At 36.3% G+C, this 20,608-nt stretch overlaps 1 protein-coding gene across 1 annotated transcript in view; it reads left to right on the top strand.

The window, feature by feature from the left end:
* LRRC2 (leucine rich repeat containing 2) overlaps positions 1-18,724 on the top strand; it is a 75,274-nt gene extending 56,550 nt beyond the window's left edge. Inside the window, exons 6-9 of the mRNA XM_052778368.1 lie at positions 11,212-11,357; positions 13,540-13,695; positions 15,505-15,641; positions 17,075-18,724. Coding sequence (XP_052634328.1) covers positions 11,212-11,357; positions 13,540-13,695; positions 15,505-15,641; positions 17,075-17,124 — 489 coding nt within the window. The 3' untranslated portion in view covers positions 17,125-18,724. The remainder of the gene's footprint in view (positions 1-11,211; positions 11,358-13,539; positions 13,696-15,504; positions 15,642-17,074) is intronic.
* Positions 18,725-20,608: the final 1,884 nt, after the last annotated feature.

Here is a 20,608-nt window from a genome sequence, read left to right as displayed (position 1 = left end):
GGCATGGGTCTATGTTAGGAAACAGGATTGCACAGTTAGGTACAGGAGAGTGTGTCAGTTGATCCTGTTCTTGACACTGTGCTTCCAAAGCCTACTAATTAATATAGCATCACTTCAAAACTACTCCACTATCAGAGCAAGTCAGCAGCTAATAATAACAGCCCACTTCATTGGAGAACCGAGCCACGCCTACCTCTGTGCTATGTGCCAGTGACCTTTTCTTTACCTTTCACATGAGTTCCATAAAAGTAACACCACTTTTCACTGTCTGAAATTTTTTTATAGTGGGGAATGACAGAGAAGTAGTTTTACAGCATAAGGGAAGACTTAACAATGAGCAAAGGGGCATAATGTGAACACTACAACATGGCTATGTTGTTACAAAAAGCATGAATCTAATTGTAAAAGAATTCAGTGGTAGGAAAGAGTATTCGGTACCGTTCCAGCTCTGCTTTCTGTGAAAACGGTTCGAAATCTCATTGAGCCCAATAGCAAAACAGGCTTTCAAAATCTTGGTTATATATATCCTTCATTCATCAACAAGATAATCTGAGGCAGATTTTGTATAACTACTGAATAGAAGCAGAGACAAGAACAAATACATAGCACTATCACATTTGCATATTTTAACTTAAAGAAAAACGTCTTTGATGCCCACATACGTGGATTGATGAGAGTTTGAAGGGAGTTGTAGGTGAAGGGAAAGAAAAGCATGTTATTTGTTATTCCATAAAGTGCAGCTAATGAGAGGTAACATTTACTCTGTAAGAAGAATAAAGTTGGAGAGTCTAATGGAAGTTAATGCATTTAATTTATTACTGAATACATTCCTATCAGTTGTTAACTAATTATAGGTAGTTACATGATTGATCAACTCTTCACAGCTGTAAACAACACTTGGTAAGGCTGACTGTGATTTTTATTCATCATCATTGATCAGTGGGAAAGGCATAAAGACAAGAGCCAGCCCTATCACTTGAAAGTAGATATCATCCTATTTTTTTGTCTCATATAGAGCTTAGTCAGGTAAGACCTCTGCTCTACTAGTGCTGTGCAAAAGAGTATAGAATTATACCTGATGTAAGTGAAAGTGATGCTGAAGACGCAAGAGAATTCAATGGAGAATATGGCCCAGTGTTTCCCCTTTTCCGTATTGAAGAGATGCCAGCTCACAAACCTGGGCCTCTGTCATGCTTCTGAACTGCAGTGCAAAGCACAATGAGTTTCAGGTTAAGAAATTTATGGCTGGAAAGCTCAGAACAAATGTAAAAAAAGAGCTGTTTTCACCTGCTGTTTAGTCTATCCACCTAATTCACTGTTGTGGCTTCTCATAGAGCTGGCTACTACTGATGGAGTTTAGAAGGAGATGGGTAACTTTAAACAATAAAAACACAAGTTACAAAGGTTATGGTAAGGTTAAAGTAACTTCACGCTTTATGGTGTAAACACAGCTTTGCAGAAATAAGATTTCCTAGACTTCCCTTATCTTTTACTTTGCAAAACTGATCCTGGTAATTTTTTTCTTCCTATTTATTTTTAATTGACAAATGTTTTATTTGCTTCCCCATCACCTGCGTTTTACTCTAGCCACATCAGTCAATTGCGCTCTGGACTAATCTGAGGTGACACTGTGAATGCTGGTCTGCCAAACTCCTTGACCCAAAACTTGAGACTCCATGCATCAGTTTACATGGGCAGTGTGGATGCTGGGTATATGTGGCCAATGCTCGCCTGTATGTAGAGTTTGTGTGAAGAATGTATATGACTATGTGACAGAACTTCCCCTGACTGTGTCTGGTTATATGATACATGATTATATGGCTATATGATTGGGGAGAGTATGCAACACTAGACTGCTGCTGAGGGCTATGACTCCTAGTTTCAACCCTGTCAGGCGGCATATGCTGGCTGCCAAGCTGTCCTGAGGCTGCTATTTTGTCGCATCTTGAAATACAGAGCCGGTCAGTTAAAAGTTATGTCTGACCTGTGTGATGGTGGTGACAGAGGGGCTGCAATGAATTAGAAGACACATGTGTCAGGGTCACACATGGGCATCACCATTTCATGATTCACTGTTCTACTCTTCTGCTTTTGCTGCTGGTGGGTTTTTTTGTTGTTGTTTGGGTTTTCTTTTGTTTTCTTTTGTTTGCTGTTGGTTTTTTTGGGGGGTGTTTTTTTGTTTGGTTGTTTTTGGTTTTGTTTTTTTGCTTCTCTTTGAATACATTCCTTGCGGGTCAGGGAGATGGTTAAAAAGAAGCCAGGCTACCCCAAACTGCTTTTAATATACTTGAAATATTTTTCATTCTCAGAAGCTGGCTCCAAGTCTTCAGGTTACTAATACAAAATGCTCTTTGAAATGCTGGCTAGAGGCAATAAAAAGATGGTTAGACTTGAGGACCTAATGGGATGCTTCAGAATTGTAGAATGCTGGAGTACATTTTTTAAAAAAAGGGAAGAAATGAGTAGGTTATAAAAAATATAAAGCATCTTAAATCCCCACTAATTTCATTACCATAATCAAATAAAATCTTGATACATGTATGAGACTTTTCATAATGCATACCTGGAGTGGTCCTTAGTATCTCAAGACTAGAAATCAGGAAAACTGTATTATACTTTCTCTGACATATTTTTTGACCTTGGTAAGTGACTTGCCACTGTGCTTCTGTTTGCTTTCTCCCATTTGCTTGTCATGGCTATTAATGATTAAACCTGTACAGTAGAGATCTCTCAACCTGTGTTTTTACAGCACAGCAACACAGAGCTTTATTTGCAGTTCTACGTGCTCTGGTAATAATGATGCTAGTATTGTAATACACTGCTAAATTGCAGATCTGCTTTCCAAAGAATTCAACTTTTAGCAGTTTTCACCTTTGAAATCTTGATAAGCTAGCTGAATATGGAGTGTTCAGTATTATTCTACAAGAACGTCAGTGAGGTGTTTGTGCCATAGTCTGAGGTTAAAAAAATCTGAACTGTGCTTGTTTGAACTGTGACATAGAAATAGAGGCTTTCATTATTTATGTAAATGTCATCTTCTGAATTCTGCAAAGTTCTTAAACTGAAAAACATGTTGTTGTTGCAAATCCTATAGCCTAATTGTATAGAAATTTCATTTTATTGGGAAGTGCAATGCTTTTTGGTTACATTGCTGTTGTATTGTGAAGGAAGAATGCACCATGAATTTACCATTTCCTGCCCAACTGTTCTAATCTTTACAGTCTTTCCTAATCTTGATTTAGGTCTTTCAGAACTACAACAAAACAAAAATTTAACAAAAATAATAGTTTTTCCGTTCTGTTAATGACTGTTCCTCATCTCTGAATCCCATCTACTGTATTTTTCTTTGAGAAAAACTAACTAGAAGTATGATGTTTTGTATGTAGGTGCACAATTGTTTTATTTAGTGGCAAGTAATTTTGGGGTTAATTATTGTATATCACATTACGTATATATCCGACTGTTTACTTTCTTTTTTGACCACTAGTGCATATTGAACACAAGAATTTCGCTGAGTTATATAGTTACTTTTTTCATCTTTCCATCTTTTCCCAGGTTTCAGTAAGTTTAAGAAATGTGTTCCCTGTTCTTGTATTAGCTTGTACTTCTCCATATTAGATTTTACTTGCAGTTGTGAAAATCTTGACAGTTTTATACGCATGCTGTTAATAATAAATGTTACTCTTTCTAAGTATTTGCTCAGTAGTCACAGTTTCCGTTGTTATATTCATGTTTTTATATGCTCAAAGCATTACACAGATATTTGTAAAATGTCATGTTCACAGAAAATATTATCTGGCATTGCACATGATATACACAAACATGCAGAAGTTTTTTTGTTGTTTACTATTAAAAAATTACTAGGGGAATAAATGTCTCCAGCAGCAATGTGTAGCTAAGCAAAGATAAGTTGCTTGGACACAGTCTGAAGGGGACTGGGTAGTAAAAAAATTGTTTGGAAGCTGCTTATTTTGTTATAGGACATACATAGAAGAAAAAGTGTAAAATGTATCTGACCTTATACTGTTTCTGTGCCATGAAACCTGATTCTACATAATTTATCTTCTGAGTAACTATGCTGGGACAGGCCAGATGACTGATTTTATTAGATGTCTTTTCCTCGTTGTTTAAGACACACAGGCCAAAATTTAGTAATCCAAGGAGCATTATGGACAAGCCTTCAGTTGTATCTGTGCCTACCTCTTCCTAAGGTATTCTGAGTTGATGGAAGAGCTCCTGACATAATTTAGACCCAGAAGCTTGCCTGAATTATAGGAACCTCTTGGCTACACTGAGGACCTGGCCAGATATTTTCTATGCAAGCAATTTTTTTTTGGTTGCTTTCTAAAAAGACAATTTCAACAAGTGCTTCATTAGTGTATAAAGGCGGGGCAGGGGGGAAGAAAGAAAAAAAACTTTAAGGAATTTCCAGTAAAAAGCACATGAGGTTTGTAGGCTTGCTATATTCTCATCTGTGGGGCAGTAACAAAGGTCACATGGCTGGGTGGTATTACTGGAGGGCTCCAATGTGTTCAGTGCCTGCGCCAGGTCTCTGTAAGTTGCATGGCAGGTGAATTCTTCCTGTAAAATGTGTCTTGAAAACCCAGCTTCTTTACAAGCTTTCATAAGTAAGTATATAAATAAGTATTCAGTTATATTTTTATAAGCAGACACTTAATAAGAACAATAGTAATTTAATACCTTAAATTACTTGGACACACCCAAGTTATTTAGAGGCAGCCTGGATGGAGTAGTGCAAAATAGCAATGAAGCACTAAACCCTGCAAGAATTCATAGCCTGATGCTCCTAATTGCACCAAGATGTTCTTAGAATGTAGCCAAATGTCTATTTGTGCAAAACTCCCGCCCAGTGTGCATGCAACATATGTGCCATTCCTCAGCTTTCTTGTCCAGTGCAGGAAAAGATCTTTCCCACATCTGAATCTTTTACTAATATTAGCTGTATTTCTGATTTTTATGTGTTTGCATCAGAGCAAGACATAAAGACTTCTAGAAATACTGTTATAATATAGAAAGAAAAGAATCTTTTGGGAAGAGATGAACTCAAAATATTTCCTGTTAGGTTTGTCACCACCTGAAAGAAAGTATAGAAAAAAACCCCACATGTATCTAACAGTGCTATGAGAAAGGAAAGAAGAGGAGAGAGAGAAAATTTGCTATAATCCTGGCAAGCCACAAACCTGTGAACTGTTGTGTTCAATTGTTGACAGTGTTCTCAACTGCAGGTTTGTGTACTATCAGTGTCATGCACATGTAGTCTGTGGCATTAAAAGAAAAATAATTTTGATGATAGACATTTTGCAACAGTTTGCTCAACTAGATAAGGTCTAATTCCAGACCAGATATGTCACAGGGTGCAAAACAGACTATCTCCATTGTGACTTTCCTGAACTTGGCGATTTTCTTTATGAAACTCCTGCTTCAGGAACAGATAAATCCAGTTCCAAGTTGCAGGGTTCTCCTGCTTGGTAGCCAATTAGTGGTATTTTTCAAACTGCTCTGGTGCCCTGCACCACAGCAGGCAGGAATCTTGTGGATTTTAGTGAAGTTACTCTGTGCCAAGGTAAAAAGAAGTTCTACCATTTCTGTTTGTAAAGCAAAAAAACCTATGGAGATCCTTATTCCTGGTATCATAGGAGGCAGCTCACAGATCACAAACCTTCTGACCACTCCTCAAGTCAGAATGTTTTTTTCCCCTTAATATTCTGTCTTCCACTTACATTTATAAGCAAGGTGAGTTCTGGCTGACATTCCATGAAAGACTTGTTTCCAAGTTCATAGGGCTATATCTGTTCAATCTGATGTAGAAAACTGTTGTCATTGCCCAGCACCAATATGCATAAGGTGAAATGATTTCACCATCTATCATCAAAATGGTGCCACTGTAATAGGTTAGAGCCATAGGACCACATTCTTAGTTTCACTTGAATATTTTTCTCACATAATCTTTCTTAGTATTTATTTTGCTTCTGTCAATATTTTGCCACTACCTGGTTCTCTTCTACTGGTATTATCTCTTCAAATATCCGTGATAATTTTTTCCTTTCAAGTGAATGGTTACTATTTTATCAATGTAAAGCAAAACCAACAACCAGTGTGTTATAATTATTTATTTTTGTTGTAATCTTTGTTTATAATATCTTTTTTGAGTTGTTACAGAATAAAATTTCCTTCTATTTTGTTTTCCCCTTGCCCTACTTTGGCAAATAGTCGTTTACTCTGGGTTACAGAATGAGCTCAAATGAACATACTCAGTTTTTAAACTCAGAAGAGTGACTTCACAGGCTACAGGGTATTGTCATAGCAAAACAGAATTGTAGTATATGTTTAAATCATAAGATGGCACCATTTGAATAGTATCTCTTCAACTGCTGTTGCATCTTGGAGCAGAAATGAGAACAGCTTTTGTCTTGCTATTCCGTTTTGAAAGTGAGCACTTCTGGTAATCTCTTCGTGAAGGAACAGAATATATCTTAAAAAGGTCTTTTGATATATTCAAAAGACACTTACTATCCAAACATTCTCGAGAGGTCAGTTAAGGCCCGTATGCTGCTGACATTGCTGGTCTTCCTCTTCTAGTGGTTTTAATTACAACATGAAGCGTATGCACCCAAACTGAGCTACGGCATCCATTTAAGTTGACGAGAAACCTGTAATTGACTTTTGGTAGAGCCTAGTTTTCTTTTCTGATATGTGTCCTTTATTTAAATGTTTTGGAGATTTGAAGATGAGATGACTTTATGATTGCAAGGTGCAATAATATGTGCAGTCTGTGTGTAGCTGCAGCAGTAATATTACGAAAATTTAATGTAACTAATGAACATAAATTTATTTTTTGAGACAGCAGACTTGTTTTGGCTTCAGCCCAGAAAATCATTAATCGGATACTTAATTTCATGCATGTGACTCATCTATTGGCTTGGAACAATTCCTATACTTAAATTTAAACACATGATCCACATTCTTAGGGATCTTAACTGTATGAAGATAGTCCTGCTCTTATTGCTATGTGGTTCTTCAGTCACCTGTGAATGATCAATACCTGATATTTTTGTGAATATTGCATATGCAGCCAGCTTTCTCATTCTTTGCAGACCTGATGAAAGGTTTGTGTATACAAAAAAATGCTCTAATAAAAAGCAAAGTCCCTTTCTACGAACTTTTTATGCTTAGATCATCATAGCTATAATTACTCTATTAGACTTTAAACATTAGGTGTTTGAATGATGGCAATGTTCCAAAGACGAAAGGGGATAATGTTAAACTTCAAAGTAAACAGTCTGGCATCAGAATAACAGCATCTGTTTGTGGATTAACTCTGCAAAACATTTAGGATTTTAGCATTGCAAAATCTGAATAATGCCATTTGGGTGAAGATATGCTTCCACATACATTTCTTGGATTTAGCTTATCATGTTACCACCAAATGAAGTTCTGTTTGAAGTCAGGCATTTTTAGGCTTCAGAGGGTTTTGTCACAAAATATGTGAATGAGTACCCTGTTACTAAGTGTGGGGTTGACTGTTAAAAACCTTTGCCTCCTCAAGTTTAAGAGTCCAGTTTGGAAGTCCGATGGTGGACTGGGTTATAAATATACAAGTGTGTCTTCATGAAAGATATCTTCCGCCTCTAAAGATGCTTCTACCCTGTTTCTTTAATTGGTATGTCTCTCCAGGAGTGTCAATGAGATTATAGAAGAGGTTACACTTGCAGTTCTGTGAAAGAAAAGCTGGGGTTTTAGTCTGAATGCCTGAGAGCTAAGTGGGCAACTGTGCAGTTTGCACCTAGGGTGCTCCTTTGTCATGTACACCGTACTGCTTTCAGCAAGCTAATGAGATGCTGAGTGCCAATCTGTGTGTTTTAGGAGACAACATATGTGATAACCTGATCCTACTGAAGTGGTACAAATTTTTTTGAATTCACTGAGTCTAAAATTTCTGGGCAAAAGCACGTTTGTAGTGGATTGATAGACATTTCTGGGTTAATCCTTTGTATGTCTTGTCATACATTGAATTTGATGGGATGTTGTTTCTGTCTCAGAATGTTTACATGTAATTGAAAAATACAGTATTTTTGTGGTAAGGGTTGACATGACTTTACACCTTTTCATTTGCTGGCGCTAAGTAGTAGGCAACTCATGGTAAACTTGCATGCAACTTTATCAGTAAATCCCTTTCATGGCAAAAAGCAGACCGGAAATAAAAACACACCCATTAATCAAATAACTTGTTCGGCCCAGGACATGATGCCCTTTTCATTCAACTGAAGGTTCACCTGTCAGAGGGAAAGAGAAGCAGTGGAGTTCTACAATGTTATCTGGATTATTTCTATGAACAAAATTATTAAGATAAGCAAAATGGGGCAGTTTGTCAAATAAAAATGACAACAGTGATTGAACATAAGGACCACAATAAGTGGGTCCAGGTAGCTAGACTATCAAATATAACTATTTTTTAAAATGGAACTTGCATAAAGCCTATATATTGATTGATACAAAGTCACATAACAGAGGAAAATAGCAAAAATCAACATCATGCAAAAATAAATTATTATGTAAAAATGATAAGGGAACCATGCTTGTTTGAAAATGAAATGTTCTAAAAGGTGCAAAAATCCATCAGTCCTTCCAGAAGAAATAAAATACACAGGGTTTTCTTTAGAAAATATAACACATAGGTGCCATAAATTCCAATGCATCGTTTATCATAGATGTTTGTTGGTAACATATCAGAGACAGATTAAATAAAAACTCCATTAGGCTTCAATATACTATAGAAAATGGACAGGTTTTGTTAAATATTACCTTAAAAGAACAAGTACTGAGGGCTTGCAGCTTACACAATATAATCATGGCTCCATATATTCTGTGGCATGCTGAACCAAACTTTATATCAAGAGAGTCCATAGCCTTATATTTTGTTGGTACATTTTTATGGGAGTACAAACTTCTGAAAAATGTAGATTCTCATCTAATCAAGTATTAAAACAATCTATTTTCAATACTACTTAAAAAAAGGCAGAAACATCTCTGTTTATTAAAAAACATACCGCTATATTATTGTTACTTTTAATATTTAACACAATAAAACACTTTCAGGAAAACCTATAAAACTAGTTACTACTGTTAAAGAAATACCATTTTACCACTTAGTGTTAACATTACCAAGTTGTTTCAGCATGACAGGTGACTGCATGTGAAAGCAAAGTGTTTAGGAACTTGGGTGAACAGTGATGTCTTTATTTTAAAATAATCTGCTGCTTGGTGATTAGAGACTGTGGCTTTTCTTCTTTGGGCACAGTTTGAGAACTCTTTTGGCAGAGTTTGTTGAAAGAAATGTATCAGCAGTTTTAGCAAATTGTTCTGAGTAAATAGAAACTTGAAATATTTTCTTGGGATTCGGAATTGTGACAATAATTTGAAACCACAAAGTAAATGCAGTGTAAAGATGGTGCCAATTATTTTCTCTATTCTCTCATTGCTACGATCTAGAAGTCACTCTGCTTTCCTTGTTCAAAGGAAGGTTCTGTTTTGTTGGAAAAAAGATTCAGTATCTGGAAAATTTACAGTATAGGAGTGAGTGTTCATTGCTAGTAGTCAGTCCTCAAAATGACAAAATGGTTTGGAAGTGAGATGTGTCAGAATACAATGTGTGCTTGCCTGTTCTGAATCAGGAGTGAGACATTTCCATGGTAATGCCTCACCAAGGCTGTTTTAATGCAGATTTAGAAATTATATCTTTGACTTGAGAAACTCTGAACCTCTATTATGTTTTAGAAAGGTAAACTTAATTGTGTAGTCATTTGTAATAAGATAACTTCAGTAAAACTGCCTGAAAACATTGCCCCAAATTTTTAAGGTCTGGCAACAATATGATGTTATATCTAGAAAAAACAAAACAAAAACCCGACCAAACAAAAACCCCACACCCACAAACAAAAAAAAACACCACCAAAAAATTCCCAAACCAAACTAGCTCTGACGCAGCACCAAGTTGTGAATGTGAACATTTTAAATGGCAAGAGTCAAATTAAGATGAAAGTCTGCAGTACTGCAGCAAGAAGAAGTTTGGCCATAAAATATAACAAAACATAACTTGATTCTTAATAAATGATAATTAAAAAATCCTTCTCAGAATGTATTTTATTACTTTCTGATTTTTTCATAATTGATGCTGTTGCTTGCATTTTGCTCACTTTGGAAGTGGAAAATATGTTTGGTTTGGGGTTTTTGGTTCCTAATTATTTTCTACATTCTAAGAAACGTTCGGGCAAAGACCAATGAAATTTTTTTGCTACTTTCTCTTCTGTATCAGGATCTACAGACGTAGATTATGATGGTGACATATGACTAGAAGCTCAGAGACATAGTTTCAATACTAAAGTACTTTTTTTGCTTAACATTTATACCCCTTTGACATTCACTTTAGCTAGCTGCATGGTTTTATGAACACTCGTAGTGTGAATAATTGATTCAGTACACAGAGAGCTTTATTTAACACATTTATTTCTTTAACAGGTATATTTTACATTTGTAGTTAACCTTCATTGCGCTAACGGTTTATTACTTAAAAATGTAATTCCTTTGAAAAGTATTCAAATAAAAAGCTCTAGTGCACCTTATATATTTAGTTTGCAGTATGAAAGATGTATTTTTAAAGATCTTTGAAAAATATTGGACCAAAGTTTCTGTTGGTTTAAATTGGCAATTTCATTTTCTAAGGGTCTTGTAGCAATACACTTTCAGTGCATAACAGAGTTATAGCAAAGGAAATCTATTTTTGATGGGAGTTATAAAATCTCTGATTCTGAGGATGGTAACCTGGCATCTATAAATTATCAAAACTGTGTTTTGTCACTTCAGACCTTAGTTCATATGTAACTTAGGAAGGAACTAAGTCATTGTCTGGTTGCAGCCTTGGTGGCATCTGAAACTATAGGTTTTATTAGACAAAAATTTCATTCAATACCATGACAGTGTTAGAAAGGTGATGAACACTTTGGGACGTAGTTATTTCTGAAATCCTTTTTCCTATAAAATGTGACTAAGTGATAAGGCTGGCAAAAAATTGAGTAAAAATATCATTCAATTCTTATTTTTCTAAGTGTTTTGAGAGGAATAAGAATGTTTGATGAATGAAATGTCTTCTTGTATCTGCAAAACGTAACTAAAATAAAGCACACTTCTTTCTAGCTAAGTAACCTGAAACAAGTCACAGTTGTGGATGTGTCAGCAAACAAGTTCCATTCTATTCCAATCTGTGTACTCCGGATGTCTAATTTACAGTGGCTGGATATTAGCAGCAACAACCTGAAAGATCTCCCAGAAGACATAGACAGGTAGTTTATGTTTTAATTCATTGACAGGCTTGTGAACTCTAAAGAAAATGTAGAAAGTAACAAGGTTTCAAGGGACACCATTAATGAAAAATCACATAAAAAAATTACATTTGGATATGCATCAGATAGTTTTGCATGTAAGCTTTACTGTCATTATTGATGGACTAGGTCAGAGAACAGAAACTACATTTTTTAGCTCATTGATGGCAGATTGCACAGTCAGTGCCTCTACTGTTCCATTAACTAATTACATTTTCTGCTGTATTCATGATGATTTGTCATTATATCCAGGCATTGTTCTTTGGGAAGTTCATGGGGCATACTCTGCCCCAGTTCCAGCAAAGACGACTCACCATATGGAGTTGTCAGCAGTATCAACCTGGAGGGTAGAAGGGGTGGAGGGAAACATGAACTAAAGCATATTTAAGTTACTGAAAGAACCTGAAAAACTTTGTCAGTAAAGCAGATAAATATTGGTAAGATTAAAAAAAACCACTGACAATCCTCCCCTCCTACTCCAAAGTATATATGCATGTGCACACATATACTTACTCTCTCATTTTAGAGATCCACTAGAACTCGTTTTAATGGGACTGATCCCTTTAATGGGACTTACTAGCTTGAGAAGGCACTTTTATTATCCCTAGGCCTATTTATTCATTCTGGAATCCTGTTGTAACTTGGTTTAGAAAACTTTACATAGCCATAAGTAAACCAAAACACATATTAATTGAATTTTATTTGAAAAAATGTGGATTATTTATTGATCTGGGAATAGAGATCCCTGAGTCAGAAGAGACTTCACAGAAAACTCATTCTACTTTAACTTTCACAAGACCTTTGTTGCTGGGCAAAAAGACTTTTCTGGGACATTGTGTAATCACAGATTTCTCTGACAGCAGGGCTGAAGTCTTAATTTATGTAAGTAATTCACATTCTCTAGCCACAATAGTATAAACCTGCCATTTTTTTCCAGGGGACCTGAGCAGAAATTTGATTAACTTCAAAGAGCTTCTAAGAAGATATTTTTATTTTATGGAAGGATACACACTCAACTTAAGGGTCATTTTTTCCCTGTAACCTATATATATTTCTCTATCTCCAAAATATTCCTTTTCTATATTTCATCTTCTCCATTTCATATTGAGTTGCCAGCCTCAACACTAAAGCATCATAAGCAGATACCACAAAATGAGATTTTCTTTGTTTGTCTTTGAGTTTTGAATTTTGAGATCTCTTGGGCTCATGTGCGTTCTGAAGGCTAGAAAATGTCAGGATATGTCCCCCCTCCCCCGTAAACTGGTACTCTTATTCAGACTCATGATTTCAGTGCCTGCAGTGTCGAAGAACCTCAGTGAACTACCATGAAGTCTGTGATTAAAAAAGATGAGTTGGCAGTAAACTGAAGCCTTACTTAATATCTTTCCCTAAATTCAAACAAACCATATGGGCCTGATAAACAATAGCCTGCAACAGTGTTTTAGGAATGGACCCTTCTGGTCAAATGAGGTAAACCTGTTTCATCAGTTTGCTATGCTTTTTGTCTTCTATCTACTCCAAGGAATAAATGCACAGCCACAAATTACTATTGAATTAGGAAAAGCCAGGGGAAATAAAGCAAAAGCAGCCCAATGCCTTCCTCCACAAAACATTGTCATTAAATTGATTTCACTGGGACAACTTGCAAAGGCCATATGACCAGGAGCTGGTCTTTCTCTTGCTCCCCACAGTACTAATTACTAGTGAAATACAATAGATGGGAATATACTGCCCAGCACGGATGTATCTGGTTCATAGAAACCAGCATATGGGCAAAGGTGTAAGCTGGTGACCCACATTTTTCATTCGTTCTGGGATACACATGTTGAGGCTTTATATCATAATCTGTCAACATCTTCTGTATGAAAGCACAGTAATTTTTGTAACCTTTTATCTTGGCCATGCTTCTGAGTACATGTCAGAGTTATGCTAGTAATTTCTATAATGTTGAACCATAATTGGAAATTTCCATTAAAGTTGATGACAATTTGTAAAGTGTGGTATGAGTAATTTTTGAGAAGCCAAAGGTGGTGGATGTAATTGTTCTTTTTTTATACAAGATTAAGTATGTATTGCTATTTGGATAGATGTTCCTGTCTGAAATAAATATTTTACATTATCTTTATCTTTTACAATTTTACAGGTTAGATCAACTGCAGACACTTCTTCTACAGAAAAACAAGTTGACTTACCTTCCACGAGCTCTGGTCAACATGCCAAACCTCAGTTTGCTAGTTGTGAGTGGCGATGACCTGGTTGAGATACCTACAGCTGTCTGTGAGTCAACCACAGGATTAAAGTAAGTAAAAGTGAGAGAGAAAGGAATATGTTCTTAAGAAGATACGGTAGATGCACCCAGAAGAAACACTTTTACAAGCATCAGTTTCTACCATACCTGGTGGTCAAATTCTGAGCCAATTTATATCAGAATCCTTAAGGATGCACTAGCAAGATTCGAAATTGCAGAGGGGTCGAAGCTTTCTGGTTTTCATCTGCCAGTTCCCTACACTGTGTGTCTGTATGCCTAAACTGCTGTTCCTGTGTAGACTTGGTCATAGTAGCTCTAACTCTGGAGTTGCAAAGCCATGCCCCAGAGTGGGACCAGTAGTCTGGCAATTAGCTGTCGATAAGCTCAGTGCTGTCAAAAGTATGCTGTTGGGAGTGGGAGACACAGCTAGTTAAAAGGCTAAATAGTGTCACATGAGGTTAGTAGTTCATATATTCTTTGCTGTGAAACAGTACCTTGTTGCTGCATGGAGGATAAGACTAAAAGGCCTTTCAGTCTGCAATTACAATGACCTTGCACTTCTGCAGGCAATGTTCAGGTTTTTGATTATGAAACCATTCGAGACTCTATACTGGGTCTGGCTGGGATGGATTTAACTTTCCCTGTAGCAGCCCTTACAGTGCCAGGCTTTGTATTTGTAGCTAGCATGGTGTTGATAACACACCAAGGTTTTTGAATACTGTTGAGCAATGCTCCCACAGCATCAAGGCTGTCTCTCCAACCCTCCCCCACAAAGGCTGGTAGGCTGAGGATGAACAAGAGGTTGGTAGGGGACATAGCTGGGACACCTGACTCAAACTGACCAAAGGGGTATTCCATACTGTATGACGTCATGCTCAGCAAAAAAGCTAAGAGAAAGGAGAAAGGAGGTGGGCCATTTGTTATTAAGGTGTTTGTCTTTCAAAGCAAACGCTACAAGTACTGAGTTCCTGCTTCCCAGGAAGTGGCTGGACATTGCCTGTTGATTAGAAGTAGAGAATAATTTTTTTTTGCTTTGCTTTGCTTTTGCTTTTCTTCATGAAGCCATCTTTATCTCAGCCTGTGAGCTTTTCATTTTATATTCTCTTCCTGTCCTGCTGAGGAGGGGGAGTGAGAGAGCTCCTCAGTGGGCACCTGGCCAGCCAAGGTCAACTGACCACAGACTCACAGCAATTTATGAGATTTTAAAAACCCATATGATTTGTTGGAACATTTGTTCTTTTGAAAGTAACAATTTTATTGATTTTTTTCCTTCTTGGAGTGGTAATATCGTCAGAGATTTTCAGAATGCTGTGAACTATATTTGCACATTTTCTAAGTTGTTTATGTAACCATCTAGTTTTTCACCTGCAATGTGTAGCTTTAGGAAATTTGCAAATACAACATAATGCATGTCCAGTCATGCATTGGAAAGAGAAGTACAACAACCAAAAAATGGAGATACCTGTCGGCTAAGTGATACTGGAAAAATTCCAGATTGCTAAGCAATGTTGTTAGGATGAAGTTCATACCTCTCATTAACAGATGTGAAATTACAGTGTAGTCTGTCAGAAGTTCCATAATAAAGAAATATATCTGTTATTGCAAAGAATGATTTATGTAAGTAGGCAAAAAGAAAGAGATAAATCTAGTCACTTTTATATAGAAAGTAGAGTATAGAGAAGGTGCCATCTGAAATCTTTATTTCTAATAATAAATGGATCCTAACAATACCATAATGCAAAAATTGAGCAAATGTTGTTTGCCCTTCTGGCTGTAGTAGCAACTTCTAAAATGTTGTTCATGTTGGCCAGTGATGTTCAGAAGCCTGTTGCATATATTCTTGTGTTAATCTCTCTCTAGATTTGTAAGCCTCAGGGACAGCCCAGTTGAAACTATTGTATGTGAAGACACAGAAGAAATTATAGAAAGTGAACGTGAACGGGAGCAAATTGAGAAAGAGTTTATGAAGGCATACATTGAAGACCTAAAGGAAAGGGGTATGTGTTACAGTACACTTCCTGCTATCTTGGATATAGATGCAGACATACATTGGGAACATTAATTTTTACGAGTACAAGCAATATACCCTTAAACTGTAATTGTCTGTTATGGTGTTAAATAAGACTAAAAGTGAAAATGTCGAATGTGTTTTGTTAAAAGTTTGAGCCCTAACTAAAACACTTGATATTGAGCAAATGTATACAATTCAATGATAATGTATGCAATGATTAGCCTCATTCTCCAGGTTTACTTACCTGTCTTGGGATTAGCATTAGTGATTTTGAATTCCTTCAGAAGTGCCTCTCCTCCTCAAAAAGAAACGCAGTGTGTATATGAAATGCTCTTTGCATTGATAGAACATTCTTTAACAGTGTATCTGTATGAATGTACTAATTGTTTAACCACTGTAAAATTATTGTAGTAAAATCACTGTTTTTTTCTTTATTGCACAGCACGCGAAAGTTTACATACTACTTCGTTTTGCTATTCTGTCTTATATTTACCATAATTAAGTAACTGTCAATCCCTTGAGTCTTGTTTAGTAAAATGTGTTAGGAAACAAAGGGAAAATTTCCTGTGAGCCAAAATACCCTATAGGTTCTGTTTAAATCTCTATGAGAGATTGTGTGTAGAAATGAATTTTTGTGGAATTAATCTTACAGTACCTTTTCATTTCTTGCATGTCATATAAGTAGTCTGTATAGTGATCCTACAAGACCTGGTAAAAGAGAAGTGTAAAGTAAGGCCACAGGATGTGGCTGCAGAATACTTTTCATGTTCTGATACTGGACTTTTGCTCCTTAATGTCCGTAAGCTACACACTTGAGTATGCAAGCCGTCTAATTTTAAAGTGAAGTCTGCTGTAAAAGTGCCAGATTCTGATAAAAGTAGCAACAGTGTTTAAAACAAGGAGAAGGAATGGAGGAAAAACTGAGGTCATAATTTAGCTTTAGCAATACCCATGAAATATGTAGTGACGAAGTTGTATTTACACACTTGTGAAATGTGGAGTCTAAGATAATGGCTGCCAGGCTGCCTGAAACCTGCATTTGGCCCTTTCAAGCATAGGCCAGCTTTGTACTCCTTTGGGGCAAAGCAGCTCAGGGATACACTTTTCTGCCTTCCTAGACAAAACTTATTTCCATGCTTTTTATGATGAGGTTGGATCATGAATCACTCCTGGATTTCCTGCTTCTGAACTCTTGTGCTATAGATTATGCCAACACCTGCTTTTGAAAAGCACAGTGGAGAAGGAATAGCTTCTGTGTAATACGAGCCAGCAGAATTTCTGAAAGATAGCACAGAGATCATTTGTAGAGTACCTTTGAAATAAAACCAAATCTAGCTGTTTCTAGCTAAGGGCCCCATTTATTTGTGCTGGATTACAATACTGAAGTCTGAGATGTATTTCATTTTTCTCTTTTCACAGATTCTACTCCTTCCTACACTACAAAAGTATTACTCAGTCTTCAGCTCTGAAGATCAAAAATCTCTACAGCACTAACGAATATCAGAATAACTCTATTTTTATCCACCTGAATAGAAAACACTGGAAACCATAGATGGCCAGAAGCACTTCAATTGTCACAATTTTTTTATTTGTTACTGTAGTAGCTCCCAGTAACTACACATAAAACAAAAAACAGTAGAGCCTTCATAAGATGCTGTTTCACCTTTTAAATCAACGTATTTATTTTCAAGTCCACAACAACAGCCACTAATTTACATATAGACCTGGTGAAAGTAAATAGTCACTGTAATAAAGTGTACACAGGCAAAGGTGCCCTTAGGATGAAGACATTGTACGTTGTAATTGAAACAGTGGAACATAAATCATCATCTTAAAAAGAGAATTGATTTTATAAGAGGGGAAGGATTAATTTAGAAAATGAATGTGACCCATTGTATTCTTAAGACCAAATAACACATTTAGTTCTTTACAATATTTAAAGCATGAACACATACATAGTTGTTTGCATTTACTTTCTGTCTTCAAAGAAATTGCTCTCGGGATTTTCAGTTTAGATATGTTTCAACAACTTTATATACAGAAACTGTAGCAATTCTGCTGCTTTACTCAAGCATATTATAAGCTTTTACCTGTTCGCAAATTCAAGTACCAATGTGACTGAAACTTCTGTGCTAAGCAGTCTTACAATATAGCAGTGTATTAAATAAGATTTTAAGGACTAAGCAGCATGAACAAATACTATCAGCAAAATGATCATAAAGGTTTTCTACTAATGGTTTCAGATTACAGGATTTTGTGGACATTTATTGGAATTTTCAAAGTTGTATAAGAATGAGTTTGCTCGATAAAAAGTTATGTTGCTTGCTATTTAATAATCTGTTTATATACAATTATGTAAGTGTATAAACTGTAGAGTTTCAGCAATCTAGATTTACATATATTTTTTGTTTAATAAATCAATACTTTTTAATCTAAAAAGACTTGAGACTTTGAGAATTTAGACTCAAATTAGACTCAGATTAGAGAATTTAAATAGTCCTAAACTTATGAGTGCAGGTAGAGGAAATTACACTTACATCTTGCTTTTTTATTATAGATAACCTATGTCCAGTTTTGCACAGTAGTGACAGTCATATTTAAAAAGCAAAGCAACAAAGGATGTGCTCCTCAAGACTTCCATATAAAAGAACACTGCTTTTGACATTTTCTTTCTTTTTTAGCATTCACTGTTTTGAAAGAAGAGAATTTGTAAATACTAGATGTGTTATTTATTCCAGTCACAAGCTCCTGCAGTTATATTACTATCCAAAACGAAACCTTCTCGAGTTGGTCTCTAGGTGTTACTGCTGCTTTTAAGCAAGTCCTGGAACAAAGAGAAAGTTTTAAAAAACTCCAGGAAAACTTGACATTGATCTGAAACAGAATAATGGAAGATCTGATTTTTTTTTTATTACAAAGATATTGAAATATGATAAAATAGTGGCAATCAAAGTGGGCTTAGAGAAATCAGACTATCTGAAAATACTCTACCAAACTTTCTTTTAGTGAAATTATACATTTGGTTGATTAGGTATTGGTATTGATGCAATAAACTCCTATAAGACATCAGATTTGGCATTGCTTCAAATTCTATTTCTAGAGTTCTATTGTAGTCTAATATGATCCACTGAAAATCATAGGAATGGAAATCACAACTGCTGTGTTTATAGAATCTAGATGTCCACTGTGAGAGTTGTAAATTTAAGAAAAACTAGGGGTGTAAACATAATTAACTAAACAAAAGTTCCCAGTGCAAATTCTAGTGTCAGAATTGTTAGATATATAAACAGAAGGTACTTGAATAGAGAAGTTGTATTAGTACTTATTTAGCATTGCTGCTAATCTTACTTGAAAGATTTCTGCTGTTCACAGATAAGAAAGATGCAGATAAACTGGGGAACATTCAGAAGAAAACCAATAGCATAAATAGAAAACATGCATTTTTAAGTTCATTGAACAGTACAAGTCCATTTGCTTGTCAATGCTTATCAATGAAAAATCACAGTCTAGAAACAGGATTTTTTACTGCAGCAGACAAACATAAAGCAAAAGACTAGAACTTTAATTCACAGGTTTGGACTAGAAACAAGGGGCCTGTTTTTCAGTAAGAGTAACCATGGGACAACTCACAAAACACTGAAAAATTCTCAGTCACTAGCAATCTTTTAAGTCCAGGTTAACATTTTCCTTAAAAAATTGCTGTAACAATTAAGCAAATGGAAAATGCAAGGTCAATGGTATACAGGGGGTCAAACTAGTGGTCCCCAACTTGACTTCGGACCTCTGTGAATCTAATTTTCATAGAACCACAGGGTGGTTTTGGTTGTAAGGGACCTTCAAAGATCATCTAGCCCAACCCCTCTGCCACAGGGAGGGACATCTTTCACTAGATCAGGTTTTTCAAAGGCCTGTCCAACCTGACCTTGAATAATTCCCATGATGGGGCATCCACAATTTCACTAGGAAACCTGTTCCAGTGTCTCACCACCCTCATCATAAAAAATTTCTTCCTTATGTCCAGTCTAAATCTATCCCCTTTCAGTTTGAAACTATTACCCTTTGTCCTGTCACTGCAGGCCCTGGTAAAAAAATCTTTCTCCATCTTTCTCATAAGCCCCCTTTATATATTGCAAAGCTGCAATAAGGTCTCCCTGGAGTCTTCTTCAGGCTGAACAACCCCAGCTCTCTCAGCCTTTCTTCATAGGAGAGGTGTTTCAGCCCTGTGACCATTTTTGTGGCCCTCCTCTTGACCTGCCCTAACAGATCTGTCTATCTTTTACTGGGGACCACAGAACTGGATGCAGTACTCCAGGTGGGGTCTCATGAGAGAAGAATAGAGGGGGAGAATCAATTCCGTCGACCTGCTGGCCATGCTTCTTTTGATGCAGTATATGATTGGCTTTCTGGACTGCAAGTGTGCATTGCTGGCTCATGCCCAATTTTTCATCCACCAATATCCCCAAGCACTTCCCTACAGAGCTGAGAGCTTTCATTCCTAGCTCTTGTAGAACATTACTTCCTAAAATTTCATCCACAGAAAGAAAAGATTATTTTTGTCACAGAATTTGTCAAGTACCTCTGTTTAAGGGGAAGATGGTGTACATGTACAACTCTCTCCATTACGCTTAAGACATCCAGTGGGTAATGTCAGCTATAATGGAAAGTTCTAATTTCAGCATAACCACATATGAGTTCTACTTCTATGTCCTGTAGAGCAAAAATACTGTGAGAACATACTTATCACATGCTGTTAAATGTAATTTCATTAGTGTCATCCACTGCAGTACAAAGTCTCTCTGTCAAAAGACACCTCATTTTGAATTTGGTCTAATTTTATTGGTTTTCTACCTAACTTGATTTTCTAGTAATTTTACTTTAACCTACTATCTTTCACTAAAACCCAGCAGTTCCAGAGACGAGAATTCTCTCATTGGCATGTTGCATACTTTCTTT

Source organism: Harpia harpyja, chromosome Z, assembly GCF_026419915.1.
Source record: "Harpia harpyja isolate bHarHar1 chromosome Z, bHarHar1 primary haplotype, whole genome shotgun sequence".
In the NCBI taxonomy this organism is placed as follows: domain Eukaryota; kingdom Metazoa; phylum Chordata; class Aves; order Accipitriformes; family Accipitridae; genus Harpia; species Harpia harpyja.
This window is presented reverse-complemented; position numbering and strand designations above follow the sequence as displayed.